Raw genomic sequence first — 25,978 nt, forward strand, 5'->3', positions numbered from 1 at the left:
TCTTCATTTAGATGTGTTAGTAGAGAGTCATAGTTATAGAAATAAAAATTTGCTTCGTACCAATTTAACACTCTGTCTGTTTTTCAAAAATCGTTAGAATGGTTTTGACTTAAAAGTTTCATTAGATAACAGACCAATAATTTATGTCATATACTCCTAATATAATAATAGATAATGAGATATATGGCCCACTACTTTAATATTATATCAGATAATAAATTAACTCAAAAGTTATTAGTTAATGAATCTATAATGTATAGTAACGTGGTACCAAAGAAGCGGCTTTTGGGATCAATTTATAGCTAACAATGTTTTTTAACATGTTTGTTACCTAACAGGAGCAATAATAGGTTGTCTTTACCAACAACTTTGTATAAGAACATATCTAATAACTATTTGTACTTTTAGAAAAAGAATGCGCCAAGGACTAATGTAAATTATTCTCAATATCAGGAATAGGAGTACTCTTAAACTGTAAACGAAATTATGAGCGATTAGTAAGCATCAAAAGGTAATAGCATCTCTTTCTCTCTCTCTCTTTCGAGAAATGCAAGAGTACGGTGTTCATGATTAAGGGGGGATGTTTTTGGTCAGCTAAAGAAGACAAATCAACAACTTTGTGAAATAATTGTACTTGAGCTAACTGTACGATTCAAGGTATTGCATTGGCTAGCACCTCTATTGGCCACACAGAGATTGTTGGGATTGGTAATTAGTATGAAAATCTGAAGATATATACAAGTCTACCAAGCCCATAGGCAAAAAAAAAAATAAAATATATATATATATATAGTTCATTCGTCGTCCAAAAATTACATATGCAGCCTAGTACACGGAGAGAGAAGATAGAGTAACATATATATATATTTTTTACATAAGTCTGGTATTTAGCTTAAAAGAAATAGCACTGTAAAATAAAATAAAATATACTAACATATTTAATAAAGCAAAAACCTTCGCTTGTGGTGGGGTCCGTGATCCAACAATGTAAGGCATGGCTTAATAACTAATCATATTACGAAAAGGATCGATTATCCGGCGAAGATATGATTATTATAGCTATGTGAAATCCTAAATGCTAGAAGATCAAAGATCACCAACTTACAACTAAAAGAAAGAAAAAAAAAATGATAACAAGAGACTTGGGCTCGAGCAAAAAAAAACTAAAATAAAACTCTCACAAAAGACTTGTTGATGCCTAGGATCAGAGTATGGGCAAGGAGCAAGTGGGAGGCAGTAAAGGGTGGCGGTGGGAGGAAATGATGAGAGAGGGAGACATTAAGGCACTGGTAAGCACATATTATAACTATACGCAGCAGAAGAGCAAAAAGCAAGAGCCAAATCTCAAATTAGGGACGAACCAAACCGAAATGCCAATTCTCTAAACATCACCAAGAAACCTTGGTCATACAAACCAAACCTAAGGTTAAAACTCCAATCAAGCACTTCCATGACATAGAGGGGCTCAACGCACTGCTGACCGAAGAGGATCCGATAAAGATAACTAAGATTTATTTTATTCTTTAGTTTTCTTTTTTTTTTTGTGTTCGTCCATTATGTCATTTTTCTTACCACCTGTCACTATATGCACTTAAAAAATAATATTAAGTTCCACTATTTTCTAGGAGAATCACAAGGCACCATTAGGTCCATAGCCGCTCCAATGTAGAACAGGAAAATGATGGAACAAATACTGTAGATGAAAAATAGATACATGACAAAGCGAAGGCTAGGTGAAAAAAAAAAAAAAAAAAAAGAATAAAATGAGAACTTATTTATATTTAGCCCCACGCATGTGCGCCGGAGATCACATCATTCATGTGCACGTGTGTTATGATGCTTCTTTAGCTGAGAGCTAAAGCAAGAGATAGGAGGGATTTCTCTGCTGGGCAAGGCCAACATTAGTATTTCGACCACTCCACTCGAATCAAAATGGCATTGCTGCGTTGAATAAGTCTGAGCAAACTCCGTATTCTTCCCTCATCAATTTCTCCATTTCATGGCTCTCCTGAGCATTTCTCATCTGCCAAAATAAAAATTAAAAATTAAAAAGCTCATGTTGTACGAGTATGCATTTTCTGCTTCTTCTTTTTAAAAAAAAAAAAAAGAATATGTCTGTACGCGATCCATCCTATGTGTTAGAAAGCTGGCAAGACTGTTAGAATCCTGTAGAGGAATTTACTATCATTTCCTAAAGAAAAGAATAGTCTTTTTATAAATAGTTCCTACTTTGTTTGGCAGCACAAGGGGAAAAGATAGGTATGGTCCATGCAGGATCTATGAAGCACTGCAGCATGAGGTCTCAATATTAATCAAAGGCTCACCTGCGGTGTTGGCATTGTTGGTTCCGTCTCCAAGCTGAAGTCGTAAAACGAGCTCGCAGCGGAGAGCTTCATCGAAAGAAACTGCGTTTAGAGACAAATTTATGATGATGAGAGGACTTTGGTATGAAGAATATATATATACATATATATATATATTTATTTATTTAAATTAGAATCATGACAATGAGATAGCTAGTTAGCACCTACCTCAACTTGGTTTTGTAGCGACTGAACATAGTTTATGATCTCATCAAGCATTCCTGCCATACCCATTGCCTAAATATTCATGGCCCAAGTCTTAGTAAAAGATTGAGAAGAGAAAGGATGAATAAAATTAAAGTACTTGTTAATTATTTGGTACCTTGTAACAGCCAGGAACTAGGTCTTGTAAACATCTCATTCTTTCATTAATCTTCTCTCTTCTCACCTGGAAGAGATCAAAAGAATCCAAGAATGGGTCAATAATTTGATTCACTGTTCTTCTGGTTTAGTCTTTTGCTGATCGATCACCTAGTTGTTAGTGAAGAAGATGGCACAAGCTTTTAATACATTGTATGGACTGAAATCAGACACAAATTCTATGGCCCACCCAATATTCTCATTAAATTGGGGTGACGGAAAAGTCTTTGTACCCTGAAGCCATATGAAATGACAATCTTACCCTCTCAGCTAGGCTGTGGCTGTCAGTAGCTTGGCCTCTTTTTGCCCTCACATGAACCACCTCCTTTGGCTTCTCCCCCTCCTTTGAACTGCTTCTCCCTCTCTTTCCACTACCTGAGCCCTGAAAGGAAAGAAAAAGTTCCAAAGAATATAAACGCGAGGAAATTAACCTGATACCATTCTCACCTATGACTACTACAACACTGGCATGTAAAAGAAGCAAGCAAGATGGCAAAGAGAGGGGACTTGCATTCTTCTTCTTAACTACATGATCTTCTCTTGAACCCTTTTCTAAAGGAAGTAGAGAAGGATTCCAAGAGCTGAAGATCTCGGGAAGTTCCTTTGCTTTCCGTTCCCTGTCCCCCTGGCTGTGATCTCTGACCGAAGTTGCCGCCGGCTGCGACATAATAATTGCTTTCGGGCCCTCCACCATTGATGGCAAGCCGGACGAGTTCTCGAAGAATGGCATAGAAAACTCTGGGTGGTTAGACAAGTATCCCTCATTGGAGAAGCCCATCATTGCCAAGTTGGTGTTGTCCATGACCGTACCACTGAGCTCTGCCAGCTGGGCTACCAACTCCAAGCTTGGGTCCAACTCCATGAAGGGGAGAGGGGAGGTTTTAGGGCAAGCTAAGCCCTCCACAAACTCCCCCATGGTTCTGAACTCGGAGTGGTAGCTCGAAAGTGGGGAGGAGGAGAAAGGAGAAGGTTTGTAGCATAAGTTACAAAGGTTAGGGGAATGGGCTGTGTATATACCCTGTATAGGTTTCAAATAAGGGATGGATCACACTTGGTAATGGGGCCACGTGGCACATCCAGCTTCTGTGGCTCTGTTCACCTTGTGGGTCCTCCTCGTAAAACATATCCGCAAGTCTTGGATTTAATGCTGGCATGGGAAAATCTAGGAATAGAAAGATTTTAAACAGTTATGGGTTCATTGATTGGTATGGATTGCCATAGTGGAAAGTGCTCATGATGACACTATCCTTTCTCTGGTAAGCGGAAGAACACCGAAGGAAGAATTCAAATCAAGACTCTTTCTTGATACCTCTTAAATCATAGACCTAATTCCGGATGCCTCTATTTCACAAGAAGTTCCAGTGTTATCTGATCACAAGTCACAGGATATCCTATGCTGAAAATAGTATATAAATGCTGCTTACTAGGACGTACTGCAATAGGGTTAGGTCGATCCATGAGTTCAACCAAACCTAAGTGAGTGTGAAAACCGAGGGATGGATCAGGTGTGAATTTTAGAGCCTTAATTGAGAGCCTAGATTTGGTGCCCGTCGACCCGCATTGACAAATTCCGGCAATTACGTCAATTCCGTCGTGCACTTTCGGCAATTTCAATACATATATATATATATAAATGCATCCAACTGCTATGGGTCAACCGGTGCCAAATCCCGATCCAATAACCCAGCCCTACTTAAGTTAGTTTGGCTGCGAGATTATAAGTTTGCTGATAGAATTTTTATACTGGTGAGAGGATGAGATCACAGCAAGTATGGAATTCTTCAAGAACACTGCAAATGGAGCTCATCAGCATTTATTCCTACTTCCTAGTGAATTTGACAGCAGTGTAATACACATGCCAAGAAGATATTGCCAAGCTTCTAAGGAGATGCACTTCACTATTTAATCAATCATGAATGAGGTACAAGATGAGTAGTTTGGTAACTATGCTGATGGATGGCAAGCCTGGAATTCTGAAATTACCAGAAACTTGAGGGAATTAAAGGATAATAGAGTCTGTATTTTTATGAGATTATCATGTGTAGGTGTGAGTACACGGATTCAATTATTGGCCAATACCGATCCTTATTGCCGAAATGCTGTTGATATAATCTGACATATTTTATTTTTTAAGCACCCGATCCGGATCCTAAAATCGATAGTTAGAACCTTCGTCTTGACTATTTCATCAATCTTCTGCAATCAAGATTCTCTTAAATCTTGGGCTGAATCAGAGAAATGAATATTCCATTATATATATATATATATTAACTTAAGTATGCATCGTTATTCTACTATCTATAGATTTCTTTTAGATGTTGATATTAATTAAATAGTAGGTATATGGGTCAGATAAAAAGGTATCCAAATTAGTATCCCTGTAAACAGACAAGCAAATCTATTATTTTATGAATTCGAAAGGCTAAAGAGTAGAATAATTTATACATTTCAAAAGCAGGAAAATCTCAAGGAACTTTGCTGATTTGCAGATTTCGGTGGAGTTTCTCTTCCATATTTATAAGGAAAACTGTTTCAGATAATACTTTACAGCATTTAATAGGATAATATTTAAACTCCTGTTTTAAAATATCCTTAATGACAATTATCAAACTTTTATTTAACTTTTTGAAGGCTTTTCGTCGCCATTAGAGCCACTGGAGAGTATCATTTAGTGCAAAAGGAATGCTTATTTCTCGCATCGAATTGGATATTTGGTTCAAGTGGTAGAGATACGCACGCTCCACTAATAAAGATAAATTTCTAAGCATCTCGCCCCTCAAAGGCTCCATATTGGCGAGAGCTTCGTGTAAAAAGACACTCGTTTCTTTTATTAACCACTCAAAGAAGCAACAAGTTTAAAAGACAATTTAGTTCCACTTTGTCTTCTTATCAATAATTTCCACTTGAGGCATTTAATCAATGGCCAGTAATCCAAAAGGTCTACTAAGAGGCAACTTGGTTGGGTGGTAATAAAAGGATGAAGTGAAGTTTGCCCACTAACATTTAAACCTCTGCTTTCACTTTGACGTTTTGACATTGATGAACTTGACTTTGATAGTTATAGGAAGCCTTCTGGAGCAATCCCTTTAATGACATTTGCCTTCCATTGGAATAAACATCAAGTAATGTTAACATCTCTCACTTATCATGCTTTTATTTTCTTTTCATCTATGTTTCAGCCTTTTCTCGGAAACGGAGAAAAAGATGATGACTTTGTGCTTTACTTTAAGGACAGTGAGTAAAGATATGCAAATATTAAGCCAGAGATATAATATTCAGACAGTAGCAAAAGAATATTTCCAACCAATATGAGTAGAAGAACAGTTTGAAGAAATAAATGGCTCTTCTACGAAACTCTTGAATGCTATTCTGAAACTTTGTTATAAACTATTATTCGGCTAAAATCATGACTTGAATGCCAGTGTGTCAGGATATCTAACAGGTTGACTTCACTGTAGCTCATTTATAAACTTTGCGAATACTATTGTGAAATGATTTCAAGTGTCATGCTAGCTAGATCTTCAACTCTTGTATGCGTCTTAATTTCGCAAGCCAAACTTTGAAAATATATATGCTGCTCTCAACACCAATTAATGTCATTTCATAGAACGAATAGAATCAAACATAGCAAAAAAACTTCTTAGAAATATTGGTGCTACTTTTTTTTTTTTTGTACTTCTGGAAGAGAAGCCTCAAAGAACCAAATGGTAGCCACTCAGAAGAGGCTGGAAGGGATGGATTTCATCTGGAATTAAGGCCTGCTTTTAAAACTATTTCAATTGAAAAGGTATCTCATTGACTCTTGCTGGTTGAAAAGGGAAAAGTAGATGGAATATATAACTGAGTTAGGTTTTAAGTTCCAGTTGTTAATTCTCACAGTTGACTTTTTATTCAGAACATATTGATATGTGGTAGTTAGATATAATGGATACATACTGTTTTCATGTATGTTGCTCTGAATTTCTTTTTGAGAGGTGAGAAGGCATAATGGATAGTAAATTAGGCAGAAGAGACTATCTTACATGTTGTTTTTCTTCACATATCCAAGTTTGTCGGCAAAGATGAGGAATGGAAAGGCAATCCAAGAATTTCAAGAATGTGGTTGTCCATAATTGCTGATACTTCTTTCTGGAAAGCAAGATAGTGGAAGGGGATCCATGTAAACTTGTTTGGAGTTTTGCTAGGAAGTAGAAGTGTCCATTAGTCTTATCCCTTTCCCATCAAAAGGTAGCATCTCTTTAGGAAATTTTCTAGTATTTAGTACCTCTACTTTGTAGATTATGGATGGTTTTGTGAATAGAACTTAATATCTATGCATTAGAGGCTTTTGGGTACCGTTATCATTGTCTACTTGTGGTTTTATGGTTTCTGGGCATTTATAAAGCTTTTGGATTCCTTAAGGTACTTAAGGTAGAGGTTTAAGTCCTCAGTGATGACACAAATCTTATTTAACTAAGGAGGGTATAATGTTCTGGCTGTAAGAATATTCTGTTGGGAGAAATCCTCTACGACAATTTTCAATATGCCACGAATCAAACAATAATGTGCTCAGATTAGAGATATATGGATCTTCTGTTATAAAAATAAAATAAAAGAAATCGTCGAAAGATTATAATCTTAATTGATCTTTCTAGCCCATTAATCACCATTGACGATGTTGAAAAATATTTATGACTTAATAACTTGAGACATTTGATCAACCTAAGCTTTCCAAAGTTCATAAATTTCATATCATTTTAGCACAACCCACCAGAATAGTGAAGTATTGTTTACCTGCTTGTCACAAACGAAATACTCTCATAACATGCATGCTCATTATTTGACATACTCTACTGTGATCTTTGTATTAGTATTATTTGATATTGAAACTGGCTAATATAAAAGATGAGGCAACAAAATTCTTGCATCTAAATCATGAAACTGGCTAATCTAGGTGTAGCTACAAAATTATTGCACCTAATATAACTCAATTGCAAATCAGACTTAAAACCTCGGTATTATAGAAAATCTCTAGAACATAAAGCTTTAAACTTAAAAAAATGTTGGAGTCATGAATATTGTAATTACTCAAAGAATAAATATCCAGTAAGCAATATGAAACATTACAGAGCAGGAAGGTATGTCATTCTATAATCTGTCGAAACTTAATAAACTTTCAGCGAAGGTGTAAACGAATGTCGTCGTGAAATAGATAATCCAATATATGCTGTTAGGTTTTTAATTATTGGCAATTGTGTACAAAATATTCTAAGTATATTTTTACATATATATGAGCTTTATACAAGTCTCGAATATCTCTGGTTTGAATAATTATAAAATTATTGGAAAAAAATTGTCGAGTTCACACCGCGTTCACAAACGCGTTCGAACGTGGATACTGCGTTAAAACAGACCGAGAGCTGCGTTCACAAACGTGTTCAAACGCGGGTACTGCATTCACACAGACCGAGAGCTGCGTTCACACAGACCGAGAGCTGCGTTCACACAGACCGAGAGCTGCGTTCATAAACACATTCGAACGCAACCTGAAGAATTCAAGTTGTCGCGTTCGAACGCACTCGGGCCCATTCGAACGCACCAGAGATCAAGTCATGCCATTCGAACGAACCTGAGTCGCGTTCGAACGCACCAACGAAGTTTGAAAATATTGGATTCTCGTGATTCAGATAAGACTTGGATTTGACTCTATCTTGGAGATCATATATAAGAATTGTGATGCCCTATCTCTAGGGTGGTTGAAGAAGCATTATTAAACGAGACTTCTTGAGGCTACATCGGTTCTTCAACTAACAAGGTTCCACTCATCTACAAAACTTAATCTCTCGTCTTAAGGGCTATCTAGACGAAAGATCAATCTCGAGGGTTACTGAGGTTGGACTTCAATCACGAGAAACAGTGAATCGTGGGTTCTAGCGAGCAAGACTGAGAAGAACAAAATCGTTTGGATCGATGGGTTATTTTGTGAGTCAGTCTTGTAACTGCTACTATTCTAGTGATTGGTTTTGATCCGAGTTTGGATCCGTGGTTTTTTTCCGTTTGGGTTTTTTCACGATAAAATCTTGGCGTTCATCTCTGCTTTCGTTCTTAATATTTCTACGGACTTTTACTTAAGCGAACAAGTGATATCATTGCCTAGTATTTAGATACATACTTGTGTCTAGAGGTTTTTCATATGCAGATGTTTATAGGTTAGTAAACAAATTGAAGGAAAAGCTTTAGAAATGTTATGGACATAAGCTGCTCAACCAACTTTCTATAGGATGAGAACAACACACACTGATATGAACATATATGATAATGGTCATAACTATATTATTAAACAATAATGGCAAATTACAAATTGTATTTAATACTGGTTAGACAAAACCACTTGAGCTCTATACATGAATACAATTGCAACTCTGAAATTAAAGGTTACATAATTCAGATTGCATGGACAAACACATTGTTGTATTTGCACAGGATTGATTGACAATATGGTAAATTACAAATTGTACCCATGATGTTTCGTCTAAAATCAAACTACCTTTAAGCTTTTATTTGTATCACTTTATCCCTAGTGGTTTAGACTAATATAAAACTGTTAATTTTTTCATCCAAACTTAATATACAAATTTTTATTCAAAAAAATATTAGAGGAATGATTATCATCATAATGAAAATTAAAATATCAGAATATCTTTCTCCTTTCAATAAATTTATTCATGTATTTTGTTACTCAAATTTCAAATATACAGAAAGCAAACAGCAAGGCATTCTTTAAATCTAGGGCTTCGACGCCAAGAGATGAGCAACAATCAACTAGTTAGGTTTTGTAAACAAAAGGGACCTCATCTTGTCCTTCGTAGCTCAACCAATGCTAGCTCGACCATTGTTAGGGTCAAAAGTCGAATCCACGTTAATTTGAGCTCCCATTTTTGGGGGTTTTCCCCAACTAACCCTTTTATCCATCTAAGAAATATAGTCCAATCCCGCACATCGCTACTCAAAATATTCCTTAGCCATTGTCATGGCCTGCCAAGTGATGAACTCAACTTTGTCCTTTTGCTCTCTCAAAACAAGTTTTATTCCGGATCATCCAATTGGTGGTGGCAACATTAGTTTAGATGCGAATCGGGTGATTGGATCACATCATGAGAATATTAGACTTGATGGATCTATACTATTTATTTTTTAATTGATTCATGCTTATATAAGCCCTTAAGGCAAGTTTAGTTAAGTCATGTAAGCCACTAACGCAAGTTCAATTAAGTCATATAGATATCTAAGACAAGTCTTAGTTTGAGTCGTATAAGTCTTTTTGGGCCAAGTCTGAGTATGACTCATCATAACTGACCTCTATATATAGAGAGATTGGGCTTTATTCATCTAAGAATTTAAGTATCCAAGCATTGAAAATTAATTAAATTCAGTTATTTTCTTATTATCGTATTTACTATTTTATCGTAGCCGTTAGATTTTATTTATCTTCATAGGAGTAAATCATAACCGTAGAAGCTTTCCAAGCATTCGAACCCTAGCCACCACTTTTCTCTAATAGCCACCCTACTATACGGGCGTCCACCACCACCCTTGGTCATCCGCCACCCTCCGACAACTGCTGCAACGTCGAATATTTACCGTTCTGGCCTATTTTGATCTCCCTCCACTCTTTTATTTATATTTTTTTTATTAAAATCTTAGATTTAGATGAAATTAGAGCTATTGGAACCTTAACTCATGAGGCTACCACCACCTAAATTTTTATAATATTTTTGTATGATCCGGATCAGTCCAAATCTGGTCCAAACATTTTTCCCAACTAACCCATTTATCCATCCAAGAAATATAGCCCAATCTCGCACAACTCTAGTCAAAATACTCCTTAGCCGTTGTCATGGCCTGCCAAATGATGAATTCAACTTTGTCCTTTGCTCCCTCAAAACAAGTTCTATTCCGGATCATCCAGATCATCCAAATGAAGATATGCAGACTCTCTATATGATGATTAGAAAAAGATGAGTCTTTATTTTGGTAATTAATGCAGTTTCTTTGCTTCCCATTCAACTATTATACTCCAATAAATTTATAGAAAACTATAGTATTTGGTCAAATTGAGTTTAAGTGGACATTGAACGACTACATCCTCATGAATTACATGCTCTTGGCCTGAATTGTGTCATACCAGCTGTCCAACCTGCAAGTTTATTCTTCACTCTAGCCACCAGATCATGTTGGTTAGGAATTAGAAAGTGGTTGGGCAAAATTTTAGCACCCAGAGAAATGAAAGGAAACTCAGCCGACTCAATGTTGAGGGCAACACACATAGCATATTTGGTATGCCGCTTAGTATGCGTATCAAAATAAATATTTGACTTATCCACATTCATTTTTTGTTGGTAAGGGAGCAAAAAGTGTATAGATAAGCTTTAATAGCATGGGTAGACTGGGCAGAAGTCTCAGTAGTAATTAGAATTTTATTTGCGTATTATTAGACTTTTAGTGTTGGCAATTATGTATAAAATAATCTAAGCACTTTATACATGTACATAAGCATTTATACAAGTTTTAAAAGTATTCGGATTTAAGAATTTTAAAATCTAGATGAGATAAGTCACTGCATTCGAGCGCAGTCTCAAGTGTTCGCATCGACAGAAAATGGGTTTCGGCCGTTCAAACACCTGATTAGGCGTTCACAAATACAGAAAACGCGTATTGGCCGTTCGAACGCAATATCGGGCCGTTCGAATGCATCGTACATACATTCACAATGCGTTCACACATACAGAGGGGTGTATTTGCGTGTTCGAATGCAATCTGGGAAAATTAAATCAGCACGTTCAAACAAACTCGGGCTGCGTTCGAACGCACTTTGGAAAATTAGTAAGCATGTTCGAACGCACTCGGACTGCGTTCGAATGCACCCACATAATATGCAAACTTCTAGAGTTACGTGAGTTCTAATATGATTTGAATTTGGCATTATCTTATTAACCTATATAAGGGTTGGAAAGTCCTAACGCTAAGAAGGTGGTGATTGCTTTTGATAAGAGTTCTTTGAGCTACAACGTTATTCTACCGAAGAAGGTCTGTCTCTTCTACAATGCACCAAGCTTTCGTCTTAAAGGTCATATAGACGAACGATCAATCTTGAAGGTTACTGAGATTAGAGATCAATCACGAGAAATAGTGAATCACAGGCTCTAGCGATCAAGATTGAGAAAAACAAAATCGTGGGGATCGATGGGTTATTTTGTAAGTCAGTATTGTAACTGCTACAAGTTTAGTGATTAGTTTTGATCTGAGTTTGGATTTGTAATTTTTTTCCGTTTGGATTTTTTATGTAAAAATCTTGACGTTCATCTTTATTTTACTCTTTGGTATTTATTCTGCATATTTACTTAAGCAAAGTATTGAAATTATTACCTAGGGTTTAGATACATACGCATGTCTATGTTTTTTCAATTGGTATCGAGGCAGGCTCTCTTACTTATAGAGAGAGATCCGCTTGGCCTGGAATTTTATAGAGATAGACAATCTTCTATTAGATATTCTATTCTTGATAGATTAAACTATAGATATTGGAAAGCTGGGAGGAGAGTCTATATAAAGTCTATAGATGAGCGAGTTTAGTTAGCCGTTGTGAATGGTTGGAGTGCATTGATGCACTTGGTGAATGATAAATTAGTTGAGAAATCTCCTAAGTCTTGAGATAGGTCAAATTATTAAAAAGTTGGCTAGAATAACAAAACAATTAATGCTATTTTTAGTTGTGTTTCCTCGAATGAATTCAGACGAATATGTACATGTAAGATAGCTAAAGATGCTTGGATGATCTTAGAAACTACTTATGAAGGAACCATAGCTTGCTAAGCTTTGAAACTTCAGAAATTGAATACTAGTTTTGAAACTCTCTGTATGGAGGAGAATGAGATATTTAAGGAGTTCTATGCAAAGTTAAGTGACATAATCAATTCTAGTTTTAACCTAAGAGAAAAGATTCTTGAGAACATAATTGTTCGTAAGATTCTTAGGTCTCTCCCAGAAATATTTCAGATGAAAGTTACAGTAATTGAGGAAAGTAAGGATATCAATACAATAAATGTTGAATAATTGTTAACTAATCTACAAATATTTGAGTCCACTCTTTCTAAACCTGGAAGTCCAAAGGTATAGCTTAACTACTGTCGAACAAATTTTAGAGGAGTCGAATGATGACGACAAATTAGATGTTGAGATATAGGCTATGTTTGTCAAAAAGTTTAATAAATTCTTCAAAAAGCCAAATAAGTTCAATGCTGAGAAACTTGAGAAAAATAAGAATCTTGTGAGTTCAAATGTTGGGGTGGGTAACAATAATATTTTTTAAACAAAAAACAAAAATCATGATAGTAAATTTGTTGTTTTGAATATTCTAGTTTTGGGCATATTGCACAAGAATATCCTAATCGGCATAACAGGAAGGGTAAAGCTATGAAGGTCACTTGGGACAACTAAAATGAGTTAGATGATGATTGTGAGAAAGACTAGGAGAACTATGTAGCTTTCACCTCCTCTCTTTTTTATACTAATTATGTTGTTGATTCTAGTAGTATAAATGAACAGAAAATATTATCACTTAAATAAAAAGAATCTGAGATATAAAAAGTATATAATAATTTGCACCTAGAGTTGTTCGATCTCAAAAAAGCAACCTAAGACTAGTTTAAACACTCAAGGTAATTGAATTGGAAAGAAATCAATTTGAGGAGATGTACAAAGTGGAACTTGATCATGTCAAAACCCTCACTCAACAATTCGAAGAAGCTAAAGATAAGATGAACACTATAGAGATTGAACTAAAGCGATTGCTGAAAGAGGTAACATTTCTAAAAAGAAAGAACAAACTTGACAAGATTTTAAAAGCTTAGATTCCTAGAAAAGATAGGTATGAACTTGGATACACTAGTAATTCAAGTAATAAAAAGACTGTCTTTGTTTCTGGCAGTATTCAAAAGAAAGAAAACTTGAAACCTTCATTTGTACCTTCAAAGTAAACATGGACAAACGTCTCAAAATCGAAGTCGAATTAATAATATGATGAATCTTCAAAGTCACCAAAGGTAAACATAAGACACACTCCTCAACAAAATGAAAGTAGAAAAATATTTATACCCACATGAAGAGGGAGTATGCTGGAAAGGGAAAGGTAATTCATCCAAGGTAATTAGAAATCCATATTTTCTAAACTCGAAGACTATGAAGAGGGAGTTGTGACCTTCGAAGACGGTTATTCATCCAAGGTAATTGAAAAGGGAAAGGTAAGTAGGTAAGTACTCCAGGTGTGCTTATACTTGGTAATATGAGTATGTTAAAGGCTTGAAAGTGGATTTCCTAAGCATTAGTCAATTTTGTGATAAAAATTATGAGGTAAAATTTTTGAAAAATGAATGTACTATTCTAGATCATAAAGGTAATATTATATGTTATGGTTCTAGAACATATGATAATTATTATGTTGTTAGAATTTCCTATAATCTGAAATGTAACAGTGCTTCTTTGGATATTACAAATTTTTGGCAGCAACGTCTTGGTCATGTGAACCATAAGGAATTATTTAATTTGTCCAAACAAGAAGTGATAAGGAGAATACTTAAGATGAAGAAAAAGTTAAAAGGAGAGTGTAGTCCACGTCAAGTTGGAAAACAAATAAGGATCTTACATAAGAAAGAAAATACAGCTATCACTGATCATGTTTTACAATTAGTTCATATGAACATAATGGGACTGACAAAAAGGGAAAGTATTGGAGGTAAATGATATATATTTTTAATGGTTGATGATTACTCCAGATATACCTGGGTTGCTCTTTTATGTAAAAAGTTCAAAACTTTTAAAGTTTTTAAATCGTTATGCTTGAAGCTGCAAAATGAAAAGTCTACTACCTTAGTTAGAATTTGATCTGACAATGGTAGAGAATTTGAAAATGAGAGTTATTCTATGTTTTATGATTCTCTTGGTATTAGGTATAAATTTTCAACACCTATAACTCCACAATAGAATTAGATTGTGGAGAGAACGAACTGTGTTGTGCAGGAAATGGTAAGGGTTATACTTCATGCTAAGAAAATTCTTCAAAGATTTTGGGACAAAGCGGTAAATACAACGGTACATGTTATCAATCGTGTCTATCTAAGATCATGTACAAAAATGACAGCATATGAATTATGGAAAGGTAAGAAACCTAGTGTCTATCTAAGAAACCTAATGTTAAATATTTTTGAGTGTTTTCTATAGCAAATGTTATATTTTGCATGATTGAAAATATTTGACTAAATTTGACACTAGGAGAAGCGATGGCATTTTCTTAGAGTATTATAATAATAGTAGAGCTTATAGAGTATTCAATATTAACACTTCTACTGTTATGGAATCTGCTAATATTATTGTAGATGATACCACTGTTAAAAAATCTAAAGTTACTTTTGTTATTGTTCTTGTAGGTATACTTGAAGAAAATAAGGAAAAAGAGTTGACTCTAACAATAAAAAAAATGAGGACAAGGTTGAAGAGAACAAAAATGACTACAACATACTGGAATCATCAGCCATAGTAAAATTAAATCATCCACTGTCACAAATTATTAGAGATGTGAATGAACCAATGAAGACAAAACGACAAATCCAAAACGAGGTATCATTTGATTGCTATACATCTACTTTTGAACCTAAAAATGTGAAGGAATATGGATTTCTATACATCTACTCTTGATATTTGTTGAGCGATTGAACGTGACAAACACGCTTTTTTGGAGTGGAATATGGATTTCAATTAAGGTTTTCATAGTAAATATTTTTGTGATTTTCTTTTTGTCGTGAGATTTTTTTGGTATGCTTTGAATGTTAAGCGTGGTTGTGTTCTCTCTAGAATACCTAAAAAACCCTCTGTATATGGTTCGAAATGGTGAATGTCTCTTCCAAGAGGCCAAGGCCCCCTTCTTCGCCATCGTCTTCTCCACCAAAATTTTCATCATCGACTGCTGTAGGAAAGTATAAGCATAATTTTGGGTCACGCCCGGTGATCTATGAGAGGCAAGTGGCCATATCTGATTTTGCTCCCTTGGGGATGAGAAATTGTTTAATAAGCGTGGGTGGTTAGAAATTTGCAAGATGGACGAGGCTGCATATGTGGAGGTTGCCCATGAATTTTTTAGTAAGGCAAGTGTTTTGAACCAATGTATACGGTCAACGGTCCGAGCTGTTTCTATCTACTTGGATTCTGACATTATTTGAATGGAGTTTCATCTTCTAGAGGGTGACTTTGAATATCCTAATTCCGATCCACTTCCCTCTATTCAATCTATTGCATGTGATATCTTAGAACAGAGAGAAGAGTGGCAAGGTAATATGATGTTTCATGCCAAGTTGACTTCTATTGCTAGAATGTTGTATTTGATCTGTCTTCATAATGTTACCCCGAAGACTCGACACTCTAGCATTAATCATGATCGGGCTTTTCTTCTTTACGCTATGCTTACTGGCGTCTCCATTAATATTGTCTCAGTCATGTATGATAGCATCTTATCTGGCAGCATTAAAAGAGGCCCCCGTGAAGGTTTGCCATTTAGAATCTTTATAACCAAACTATGCATGCAAAGTAGCGTGCGAATTGATTCATCTGAAGTATTTGTCAAGTCGCAAAAATCGTTGGATCGAATAACTATGAGGAGAAGTCAAGCTCATGATCCATCTTCATTTAAACCGAGTTTCTTTATCATCACCGCTGACCCAAGTACATACCATGAAGTTTCTTCTGATGATAGTTCTGATAATGAATCTTATGAACCTGAGTGGGAGTTTCAGTTCATGCATGAGCGTTTTGATCAACTCAGCAATCAAATCGGGAATTTGAAATTGAAAGTTGTTGTGTTTTTTGGGATTCCAGCAGAGTTACGGGCCGAGCAAGCTCATCAAGGTTCTATGCTTGACAATGTTCTTTCTATTCTTCATCGCATCTTTCCTCCTCCTAGTGCCTAGACTTTGTCAATTTGTGACAAAAATGGGGAGAGTGTCTAAGGTGTTAGGAGTTTAGAGGGGAGTAGGGAGAGAGCTGAGTTGTATTTTGCTTTATTTACATTCTCTTTACTCTACTGGAAATTGTGTTAACTGTGTTCAATGCTCTATTGGATATTATGTTATCTGTGTAAATTGCTTAGATTCTAATTGAAGTTTAGATTATATGTGTTTACTGTTTGTATGGTCTTACTTCATATTACTTTCTATGATCACTATACTTCAAGTTTTTTTCACTTAATCTTGGATTGGTATGTTACTTTTGGACCCTTGAAGTATTACATCTTTTAAACTTGTCGAATGCTCATTTAGGACTCTTTGTAATTTTTGTAAAACTAGATATTTTGTTACAAATTGCTAAAGGGGGAGATTGTTAAGTTTTTAGTATTGGCAATTGTATACAAAATAATCTAAGTCTTTTATACATATACATGAGCATTTATACAAGTTTTAAAAGTACTCGGATTGAAGAATTTTAAGATCTAAAAGAGACAAGTCACTGTGTTCGCATCGCGTTCGAACGCACCAGGACCGTGTTTGAACGCAGTCTCAGACGTTCGCATTGACAGAGAATAGGTAAATGCGTGATCAGGCATTTGCAAATACGAAGAACACATATTGGTCATTCGAATGCATTGTCGGGCCATTCGAACGTACGCATACGTTCAAAGTGCGCTCACACATACAAAGAGGTGTATTTGTGCGTTCAAACACAACCTGGAAAAATTAAGTCAGCGCATTCGAATGAACTTAGGTCGCGTTCAAACGCACTTTGGAGAATTAGTAAACTCGTTCAAATGCACTCGGACCGTGTCTGAACGCACTCACGTAATATGCAAACTTTTGGAGTTACGTGAGTTCTGATATGACTTAGATTTGGCCTTATCTTGTTAACCTATATAAAGTTTGGGATGCCCTAATCCTAAGAAGGTTGGTGATTGCTTTTGATAAGGAGCTCTTTGAGCTACAACGTTCTTCTATTGAACAAGGTTCTTCTCTTCCACAACGCACTAAACTTTCGTCTTAAGGTTCATCTAGATGAATAATCAATCTCGAAGATTACTGAGATTAGAGATCAATCACGGAAAGCAGTGAATCGCATGCTTTAGCGATCAAGATTGAGGAAAATAAAATCGTAAGGATCGACGGGTTATTTTGTAAGTCAGTATTATAACTGCTACAAGTTGTGATTGATTTTAATAAAGTTTGGATTTATGGTTTTTTTTTCCATTTGGATTTTTCGACGTAAAAATCTTGGCGTTCATCTTTGCTTTACTCTTTAGTATTTATTCCGCATATTTACTTAAGCACAGGGTTGAAATCATTGCCTAGGGTTTAGATACATACGCGTGTCTATATTTTTTTCACGTATAAAATATTTGTAAGATGAAGTATTTAGCCTTACCCAAAGCAGATTGAGAATTCAATATCATGGTAAGGATTTAGAAAGCAATGATGAATGGCAAGAGGTAGTCCTCCTACCTGATCCCACAGCCAGGATAAATCCAATTAGAAGGGTTCCCATTAATTAGAATGCCATATTTGGGGGATTCAACATAGGCTTTAACCCTACACCAAACACTAAGGAAACCCATAGAAACAAGGGTATGGAAAATAGCCATCCAGCTTAATTTATTATAGCCTTTTTTCATATTTATTTTAATTAGCATCATATGGAGATCTCTCTGCCAATATATTTGTTAACTTAGAATTATTCTTTTCTTTTCAATTGTTCTCTAAACTTGCAAGTGCCAAATTGGTTCCGAAATTGAGAAAAATTAGATAAAATAAAATAAAGACTTATTTTAGAATAAATAAAAAATTTATCTTAATTTTTTATTGGGTATTCGGTTGTTAAAAACATAAATAAGTGTTGGAATAAAAATATTAGAAAAATAGTGTTTATTTGTGATAGTTGGGATAAGGAAAAATGACGATTCTCTTTTCATAGTTTAATGTAAATAGATATTTATTATTATTTTTTCAGAGAAAGATAATTTTATCTTACAATTATTATATTATCTTCTCAAGATTATTTTTATATTATTGGCCAAAATATAATTTGATTAAATTTGTCATAATTTATATAATATAAATATCATCACAAATAACTAGACTTCAGGTTAAACTAACCCACGATGCTCAAATTACTAGTATAAACATCATCTTTCCCCAATCTATCATCTGAAAACCCTATCTTTCTCCTCCAAAAATCATATTTCCCTAATCTCTCTTCACCAATCTCTCTTCCTCAATCTCTCTTCACCAATCTCTCTTCCCTAATCCCTCTTTCTCTTCTAATCTCAAGATTTACCTAGGCAATCTTGAAGAGAAAGGCAAAAGTGCTAGTTATTGAGCTCTCTTTCCCAACTCACCAAAAAGGAGACAACAAGTATGTTTTTGCTCTATGAATTAAAAACAAGATATTCTCCCCTTAAGTAGTAGTACCTTTGTTTGAGTCTTGTATAATCATTTTCCATAGTTCTTTACCTATATCCCCTTAAGTAGTAGGACTATGCATGCCATATGTTTATAGAAATCCACAAATAAAGTTGTTAAGTATATCACTCAATTGCTTACCTATTTGCAAATTATTTACTATATTTTGTTAAATTCTTGTTATCACATTTATTAACCCTATTAATGTTTAGCATGATATATATATAATTTATCATAGATATATTTTGATGGGGGAAATTGTACTAATCAAATTGCATTATAGGGGCATATGAAAAGTAAATAAGAGAAATCTACTTAGAGAATATATTAGAGGAAGTCAACATACATTTACGGTAGATCGAGATTATGTGAATTTTACTGAACTTTGCCACTACATATTAGTCAAAGCTAATTTTACTGAGATTATGTGAATTTTACTGAACTTTGTCACTACATATTAGTCAAAGCTAATATTGAAGGAAATGTGATCAACCATCTATGCTACAGGTCACCTACATTGTGTCAATCCTTTATCACTTTGAAGAATGATAATGATCTTCTAGAAATGTGTAATGATTGCATGTTATTAATGTATATTGATACGTATGCTGATATAGGGAAAATTATTGCAATAATGAGTATGATGATAGTTGTGAAGTAGCACAAGCTTCTTACAATCAAGATGGCAATCCACCAACGGAGTCACATGTACATGATATGTTTGGTTATGATATGGAATTTTTTAATAGTGTCTCACACTCAGTATCTTTCAACGATATAGGACATAATAGTGACAATGACAATAGCTCATCTTCAGATGATGAAAGAGAATTCATAGAGCAAACATATGAGTAGCAAAATGAGGATTCGTCGATGGTTGTTGATGTAACATATGACAATGTTAACAAATTCAGAGATACACTAGGAGACTTTGCAATTGCTCACCATTTTGAGACCGTGTACTGATACAACTAGAGTTGGAACGGGTTGTATCAAATGAAATAAATTTATTTTGGAAGAAAAATAAAGTTTTTATCGGGGGGCGTTTGAATGCAAGAGACCGCGTTCGAACGCCTGCAAGTTTTCACAAATACAAAGAACGGGAATTGTGCGTTCGAACGGCCTCGAGCCCGTTCGAACGCCTGCACATGTTCACAGTTATAAAGAACGGAAAATCCACGTTTGAACTCCCTCAGGCGTATTCGAACGCACCGCGGCGAGAACACTTTATTTTTAGAATTTTATTTCTATTGTTTGAGTCCAAAGGGTAACTTTTAAGTATTATGAAATTATATTTTCTTCTCCTATCTCTCTCTATCTCTCTCTCTCTCTCTCTCTCTCTCTCTCTCTCTCTCTCTCTCTCTCCTTCTTCCTTTTTGCTCTAACTTCACATCGTCCCCTAACCTCCATTGATTAGACCTTCCTTCTCATCTCTCGCGGCCCTTCTAAGAGCGACCCCTTCTTTCCCTTCATCCTATCCATCTATATTCGCCAATATTTCCATCCACTTATCATCTCTTTCTTCCTTTCCACCACCATCAAGATCTCCCTTCAATCCAAATAACCAACACATCCCCATATCGATCTAATCCTTAGAATATACATAAAGAATGAGCCTAGTAGAGTTACTGTTAGATGTGCATGGCAAGAGTGATGCTTCTACTGTGATTGGTTGCATAATAATGCAAGTGAAATCAATAAAAGGAACACAATCTGTGAGGCAAATTATATTCGTGATAACAAGATAGCGAAAGCCAGTTGGATAGTTGGAAAATTTATTAATTGGATACGGCTTGAGCCAAGTTTAAGAATCAATGTGCTAAAAGGAAGAATGAATGATGCATATCATGTGGAGTCAAGTTATGATAAATTATGGAGGGGAAGAGAGATTGCTTTGAAAAGAATATTTGGTAATGTGGAGAAATCATTTCTAAAAATATCAACATTAGATAAATAATTGTCTAAGAAGAACTCAACGAGTGAAAAAGTTTGATATAGACAGCTCTACTTAATGCAATATTATTTTCTTATTGTAGTATTAGATAATGTGCCAATTCGGAGAAGCGACGAAGGTCCACTATTTTATGAATTATGGATCAAAATCTTTTAATAGATCTATCTTGGATGAACGTAGTTGCTTGTATATTGATCTTATTAATAATATTAGGCAAAAAATGATGCAAATGATAGATAGAAGGTGGAGACATATTGACAAGTGGCAAGATGTTCATACCCTATTGATTTCAAAGTACATCATTTGGGTTAGCAAGGAAGAAAAGAAAAGTTATTAGGCTTGATAATGAAGAGGTAGAGATTCAAGGGAAAGAAGAGCGATGTACTATCAAATTGGACACCCGAGAACGTTCATGTAGATGTTAGCAATTATGTGGGCTTCCTTGCGTTCATTTTGTTGTCATTATTCTTTCCTCTCAAAGAAATATAGTGGACCACATTGATAATTACTACATAATTAAAAAATGTAAAGCAATATATACTAGCCGAATTTCAACTTTATCGGATTAAAATATGTGGTAATCTTTATTGGACAACTTGTTAGTTCAACCTCTAATTAGGAATCATCCAAGGGATAGGCCAAAGAAAAAGAGAATTAGAGGACCAAACAAGGAGCAATTTACATCTAAACTTTTTAGGCCTCTCAAAATATGCAAGAGATGTAGAGGGCAAGAGCATAATTGGAAGTTGCAAAGAGCCTATTAATGTCCCAAAATCTATTAAAGAAACTTCTACTATACTACTTTATCAAGGGAAAGATCAACTAGCGAAAGAAGTCATCATAGTAAAGGTAATTCTAATGAAAGGGGCCGTGGAAGAGGAAGTGAGAGAGTTGCTGCTAGGGTTCGTGGGAGAGGTCTTGGAAGAGCAATTCATACATTTTCAAGGAGCACTCAGTAGTTAAGGTATGTTTAACTTGGTTGTAATAATCAGTTTTGTGTTAGTCTACTTGTTGCTAGATTAGTTAAGATATTTTTGCATTTTAAATTTTTTTTTTGACAAAGTAATGGGTTTTGCAGCAATAGAGGTGCAACAACTCAGTAATTAGCAACTTATTTGAAGATGTATTAATTCCTTTTTGGGCATATGATATGTAACTGAGAGTCATGAGAATGCTTCCTAGTTGAAGGTGGAGAATGTATTAATTTCCGATCACAATAGTTTTTTTGACTTAATAAGAATGTTAAGTTGCTGATGAACTATGTTGTAAATGAGCTTAAGTGTGTGTTGCTGATGAACTGCATGTTGCTTATGAATTGAATATTAATTTTGTCTATTTTACTGTCTTCTTGATTGATTTGCTAGAAGTGCGACTGAATGTGAAGTTTCTCTCTAGAGTTCATTATCTTTTTGTTGATTGGTTTGCTAGAAATGTGACTGAATGTGAAGTGTCTCTCTAGAGTTCACTATCTTTTTGTTGATTGATTTGCTTCGAATGCTAATGGACTAAGTAGATTCTAGCTTTAGTCTAGTGTTTTAGTCTATTTTAATGTTGGCACTGTGAAATAGAATAGATTCTAGCTGTAGTTTCATATTTGCTGATTTTCTAGCTTGTTGGTTGCTAACTTGCTTCAAATAGGAGACCACGACTGTAGTTTATTGGTTGTTGACTCTGTTCAGAATTGAGTTCACTATCAATATTCACTTGGAATTTGTTCACCCTTAATATTTTTTAGAGTTCACTGACTTAGTAGTTAGTATTTGTTCAATTTGATGGTTGGGCATAATTTAAGTTGCAAGATCATTCTCAACTTATTCAATTGATCATTCTCATCAAAATAGAATTATAGCATAACTGTAAACAATCATTAAAATTGCTGAAACTTACTCTAATACAAAGTGATTATACAAATTTACTCTAATATAAGAGTTTTCAGCTAATACAAGATGACTAGTATTTACATATAGTTGAGGTACATCACAACAACAAATAGAAGCATCCTAATAATTCCAATGGTCTACTAAATAGCTAGTTGGCCAATCTTCTTCTCCAATAATTTTTTATTAAAGCCTACAAGGTTGATACTTGATGTCAATGGGTTTGAAGTTGATATCATCGCACCAAGCAAAAAATATTACAACAATCCTCCTGTAGCAATTAACCATGTTTTGATTAAGATTATCACAAAAATTTAGACAAACTTAATAGAAAATTTATACTAACCTTCCTCCTAGGACAATAGTAGAATCTCTTATTATAATTCTTTTTAGTTGTCTAAGTTCTTATTTTACCTTTGCCATGATGACTTCTTCCACTAGTTGATATTTTCCTTGATAAAGTAGTCTAGTAGAAGTTTCTTTAATAGATTCTGAGACATTAGTAGGCTCTTTGCAACTTTCAATTATGCTCATGCCCTCTACATCTTTTGCATATTTTGAGAGGCTTAAAAAGTTTTAGATGTAAATTGCTCCTTGTTTGGTCCTCTAATTCTCTTTTTCTTTAGCCTATCTCTTAGATGATGCCTAACTTGAGGTTGAACTAACAAGTTGTCCATAAAAGATTACCACATATTTTAATCCGATAAAGTTGAAATTCGACTAGTATATATTGCTTTACATTTTCTAATTATGTAGTAATTATCAATGTGGTCTACTATATTCCTTTGAGAGGAAAGAATAACGGCAACATAATGAATTATGGATTCTACGACATGGAAAATTGACCTTCTCCTCAACAAGATCATATGGTGAATCTTTTAAGTCTATTGTATTCTAAATAGTTCAAGTATGTTTCTAGATAAAGCACTTTACACTTGAGTTTACGGTTGACATTTTTTTGTTTCTACCAACCTACAACACCATAAATGATATAAACTTCTTCTTCTTTGCTCTCGAGAGATATCTTCTTCTTCCTTGCCGTAGAGAGAGACCCACAGTAGAGATGATCTTTTTCTTCCTTGCCCTATAGAGAGACTCACGTAGAGATGATCTTCTTTCTTGCCCTAGAGATGATCTTCTTCCTTGCCCTAGAGATAGATAGGAGACTCAGTGGAAAAAAAAAATAGGATCAATTTAGGCAGGTAGAAAAGGAGAAGTCGAAACCGAAATAAGGCAAAAAGAAGGGAGCAAAATAAAATTTTCCCTATATCTACTATATTACCAATTGTATTATAGTCACATTACTGTGCAACTTGAATCTAAACCATAATATATCACCATAAATAGTGAATAAATAAGTGAGGGCAAATTGGTTATTTATATTTTTAGAGTAATTGGGTGAGATATTCCAAAACATTTATCTCAACTAAAATCTTGGATAAAGATCTAGAATAAGGGCTTTTATTTATTTTAATTTGTTAGAACTTTATTCTATGTTCGACATAAAAATTTTAGAATAAAAGGGAAATTAAGGAATAACTGGCTTATTTCACTCAATCGATCGAAGGACCCCAGAAAAGAAATGAGAATTCAACACAGTACAAATCACAAGTGCAAGATAAAGGGAAAAAAAATATTTGTATATATTTATTTCAAGTTTTCAGCTTGATTCTAATTCTCAAACCACGAAGAACTAAGCACACCGAGAGAGAAAATTAATATAGGACTTAAGATCTATGTCCTCAATTATCAAAAAGGTAAATTGCTGAGAGTCAAACCTTACAACTGCAAGGGATACCAGTTCCCTCAAGAAATTACCACCTGCAATATCACCATCACCATCAAAGGCTCAAAGACTTCCTACTAAAACTAATAACGATTCCCTCAGAATTTGCGTAGAAACTTTCAGGTATTTTGCCAAATATCAGTATTATTAGGAGTCTAAACATCTTTCAACATAATGAGGAAGATGTTGCAGCAATGCACTTAAAGCGATATTATTTGAAGGACAAGACATACAATGCGTAAGGAAAGAAACATCTTGGATCTACCTCGGGTGCAAAACTACCATGTCAAGACCAGAAAATTTGCAAATGAATCTAGAAAACCTTCATCCAAAGCTTTGCTCTCCGATTAATTCTCTTACTAGCATCAACCGGTTATTATCCGCCTGCTACCCCCTCGTTGAATGCCATCACTCACTTCTTCAAATTCTTTAGCTAAAGAAGAAGTGACGAACCAATTCACTATTACTGCTCAATACTCTGGAAACGGCGGCAATGATCGATGATCCAAGATTGTTCGATCCAATCCGGTGCCAAAAATTGAAATCGGAGATGTTGGAACCATTAATGGGCTTAGACCTCGACTGCCCAGCCCACAAAAGATTGAACTCAATTAATTAAACTTAACGTTTTTCTTGCATGTAAACTCCTCTTAATTTTTTTTTATTTTTGCATTTACACCATTCTTTTACTTTTTGATTATTATAAGTCAAAATCAGAACCATTTAATTGGCGAAAAGACCAAAAAAAAAAATTCTTATTCAAATTTAACCATCAATGTGTATATATATATATATATATAATCTTTGCAATTGCATGACTCTAAAGCTCGTAGCTTCTTAAATAATTAGTAATATATGAAAACAAATCAAAGGGTTGGCAGTGAAGATATGCAACCTCTCTATAAGTGGATTTAGAAAAAGAAGAGTCTTTGTTTTGGTAATTAATGCAGTTTATTTGCTTCTCTTTCAACTCTTTATACTCTAATAAATTTGTAGAAAACTATAGTAATTGGTCAAATGTGAGTATGGAAGTTGCATGACTATATTCTCATGAATTACATACTTTTCGCCTACATTGTGTCATACCACCTCATGACTTTAATATATATATATATATAGAAAGCTACGAATTCCTAAAGTTTTAGCTACCAACCATTGGCTTGTGTAAT

The 25,978-nt window shown here is 34.7% G+C and overlaps 1 protein-coding gene and 1 long non-coding RNA gene across 3 annotated transcripts; one reads left to right on the forward strand and one right to left on the reverse strand.

Annotated features, from left to right (window-relative positions):
* Positions 1-1,591: 1,591 nt before the first annotated feature.
* Positions 1,592-3,838, reverse strand: LOC140782412 (transcription factor bHLH77-like). Of its 2 annotated transcripts, none has more exons than XM_073128959.1 (6): positions 3,235-3,838; positions 2,986-3,105; positions 2,686-2,751; positions 2,532-2,600; positions 2,325-2,405; positions 1,592-2,023 (listed from the first exon to the last, which is right to left on the reverse strand). In XM_073128959.1, the coding sequence occupies exons 1-6, from the start codon at positions 3,637-3,639 to the stop codon at positions 1,928-1,930; spliced, it is 837 nt and encodes a 278-aa protein (XP_072985060.1). In that variant the 5' UTR covers positions 3,640-3,838; the 3' UTR covers positions 1,592-1,927. The 2 variants fall into 2 exon arrangements, with proteins under 2 accessions (XP_072985060.1, XP_072985069.1); XM_073128968.1 differs by having other exon boundaries at positions 2,325-2,390; positions 3,235-3,734.
* A 17,975-nt stretch (positions 3,839-21,813) lies between these two features.
* LOC140802723 (uncharacterized) lies at positions 21,814-22,404 on the forward strand. The gene is made up of 2 exons (XR_012111701.1): positions 21,814-22,110; positions 22,225-22,404. It is a non-coding gene; the product is annotated as an uncharacterized lncRNA (long non-coding RNA).
* The last annotated feature ends 3,574 nt before the right edge of the window (positions 22,405-25,978 follow it).

The sequence above is a fragment of the Typha latifolia genome, chromosome 1 (genome assembly GCF_019914945.1).
Source record: "Typha latifolia isolate L0001 chromosome 1, TyphaL0001v2, whole genome shotgun sequence".
Lineage (NCBI taxonomy): Eukaryota > Viridiplantae > Streptophyta > Magnoliopsida > Poales > Typhaceae > Typha > Typha latifolia.

Coding starts and splice junctions, on each gene's coding strand:
- LOC140782412 (XM_073128959.1), bottom strand. CDS start 3,639: ATGGGGGAGTTTGTGGAGGGCTTAGCTTGCCCTAAAACCTCCCCTCTC. Junction 3,106..3,234: donor ATGTAGTTAAGAAGAAGAAT/GCAAGTCCCCTC, acceptor CTTTCCTTTCAG/GGCTCAGGTAGTGGAAAGAG. Junction 2,601..2,685: donor TAGTTCCTGGCTGTTACAAG/GTACCAAATAAT, acceptor ATGAATATTTAG/GCAATGGGTATGGCAGGAAT.